General features: G+C 37.8%; 1 protein-coding gene across 1 annotated transcript in view; it reads left to right on the top strand.

The window, feature by feature from the left end:
- The window catches only part of LOC107601957 (DNA repair protein XRCC1-like), a 41,305-nt gene that overhangs the window by 13,257 nt on the left and 26,598 nt on the right, over positions 1-1,450 (top strand). The window contains exons 4-6 of the mRNA XM_016294329.1: positions 446-604; positions 663-740; positions 816-942. Of these exons, the coding sequence (XP_016149815.1) occupies positions 446-604; positions 663-740; positions 816-942 (364 nt within the window). The remainder of the gene's footprint in view (positions 1-445; positions 605-662; positions 741-815; positions 943-1,450) is intronic.

The raw sequence follows: 1,450 nt of genomic DNA, 5'->3' as shown, positions 1-1,450 counted from the left end.
TAAGTTGTATTTATATGTGACACTGTTGTAGCGCTTTGGGTTGAGGAAAGCACATTATAAATAAAATGTATTATTATTATTTAACTTTGAGTTATGTTAGTTCATCATGTTAAAACTAAAAATCTGAAATTTTCTTTGGCAACCAGCTAAAATAAAATTTATAAAAAAAAAAAATTTCAAGTGACAAAAATATTATAATAAATATAATAACCCTTCAGCTTGTACATATATTTGTGTAAATTATATATATATATATATTATTATTTTTTGTATCGCTGTACATTGCTGTCAACTGTATTTTTGTACACTTTTTTTTATTTTTTATATCTTGTATTGATCTATTTAGTTCATGTATGCTCCTGCACATTTAGGCAAATAAAACGTGTTCTGATTCTGAATAGCGTGTCATTTTCAGTGCTGTTGATGCATCTTTCTGGTGTTGTAGGTTCTGCTGGTCACGTCGTCCTTCATGTCGCCCACAGAGAGCCGCAACGGCACGAACACAAGCCGCGTGCGCTTCTTCGGGCCGAGCCAGCTGCTGAAGGCCACGGCGCAGGAGAAGTGGGACCGTGTGAAGATGGTGTGCAGTCAGCCGTACAGCACGGTGAACGTGATAGACCCTCCTGCGTGTGAGCGAGTCTTTATTGTGTGTTTGTGTGCAGTCCACAGCGTATGGAGTCTCCTTCATAAAGCTGCAGGCTCCTCCAGACGCTGACGATGGTCCCGTCTCGACTCCTCCGGTGAGTGCTGCTCCTCCAGAGTCCCGCTGTTTGACGGCGTGAGCTCTTACACATCTGTTCGCTCTCTCCTGACAGAAACTCACTAAACTGGGTCAGTTCAGAGTCAAAGACGAATCCCCTTCCTCTGGCTCTAATATCCACCCGGGAAGCCTGTTCTTCAGCAGAGACGGCGGCACTGCTAAAACCAGCACAGGCCTCAAGGGTAATGCACTTCTGTAATTGGATCAAATGGGATATAATGTTTAAAGGACAATCCGAATAATACCACAGAAATCATCAAATTTAATGCAAATTCTTCGTGTATGCTGTTATTTTCCCCCCCAAAAAAATCACTTCCTGGAGAATTATGTCATTAAGGAAGTGTTAATAATAAAAATAATATTATTTAAAAATATATATAAATGAAACATTTTTCCAAAGAAGTCACGTTTTGTTTAAAACATTTTGATTACATTAAAGGAACAAATTATGAAACGAATGAAACTTCATAACCTGGAGACATGACAACAAAGAACAGCCACTTAAACCAAACCAAAGTAGTGACATTTGTAAATTGTGAGTTTGTCCATTGTATTAATATGGGGACTTGTACTACATAACAGGAATGACCTGATCTGATAACGTGGCATTTGTTTGAAATATAGAATAAGGACAAGTAAGGAAAATATCAAAGAAGGCTTCAGTTAAATGATAGATAAAATGATTTTTTT

The sequence above is a fragment of the Sinocyclocheilus grahami genome, unplaced genomic scaffold (genome assembly GCF_001515645.1).
Source record: "Sinocyclocheilus grahami isolate Dianchi unplaced genomic scaffold, SAMN03320097.WGS_v1.1 scaffold316.1, whole genome shotgun sequence".
NCBI classification, from domain to species: Eukaryota; Metazoa; Chordata; class Actinopteri; order Cypriniformes; family Cyprinidae; genus Sinocyclocheilus; species Sinocyclocheilus grahami.
Note: the sequence above shows the minus strand (reverse complement) of the source record. Positions and strands in the feature narration are given on the sequence as shown.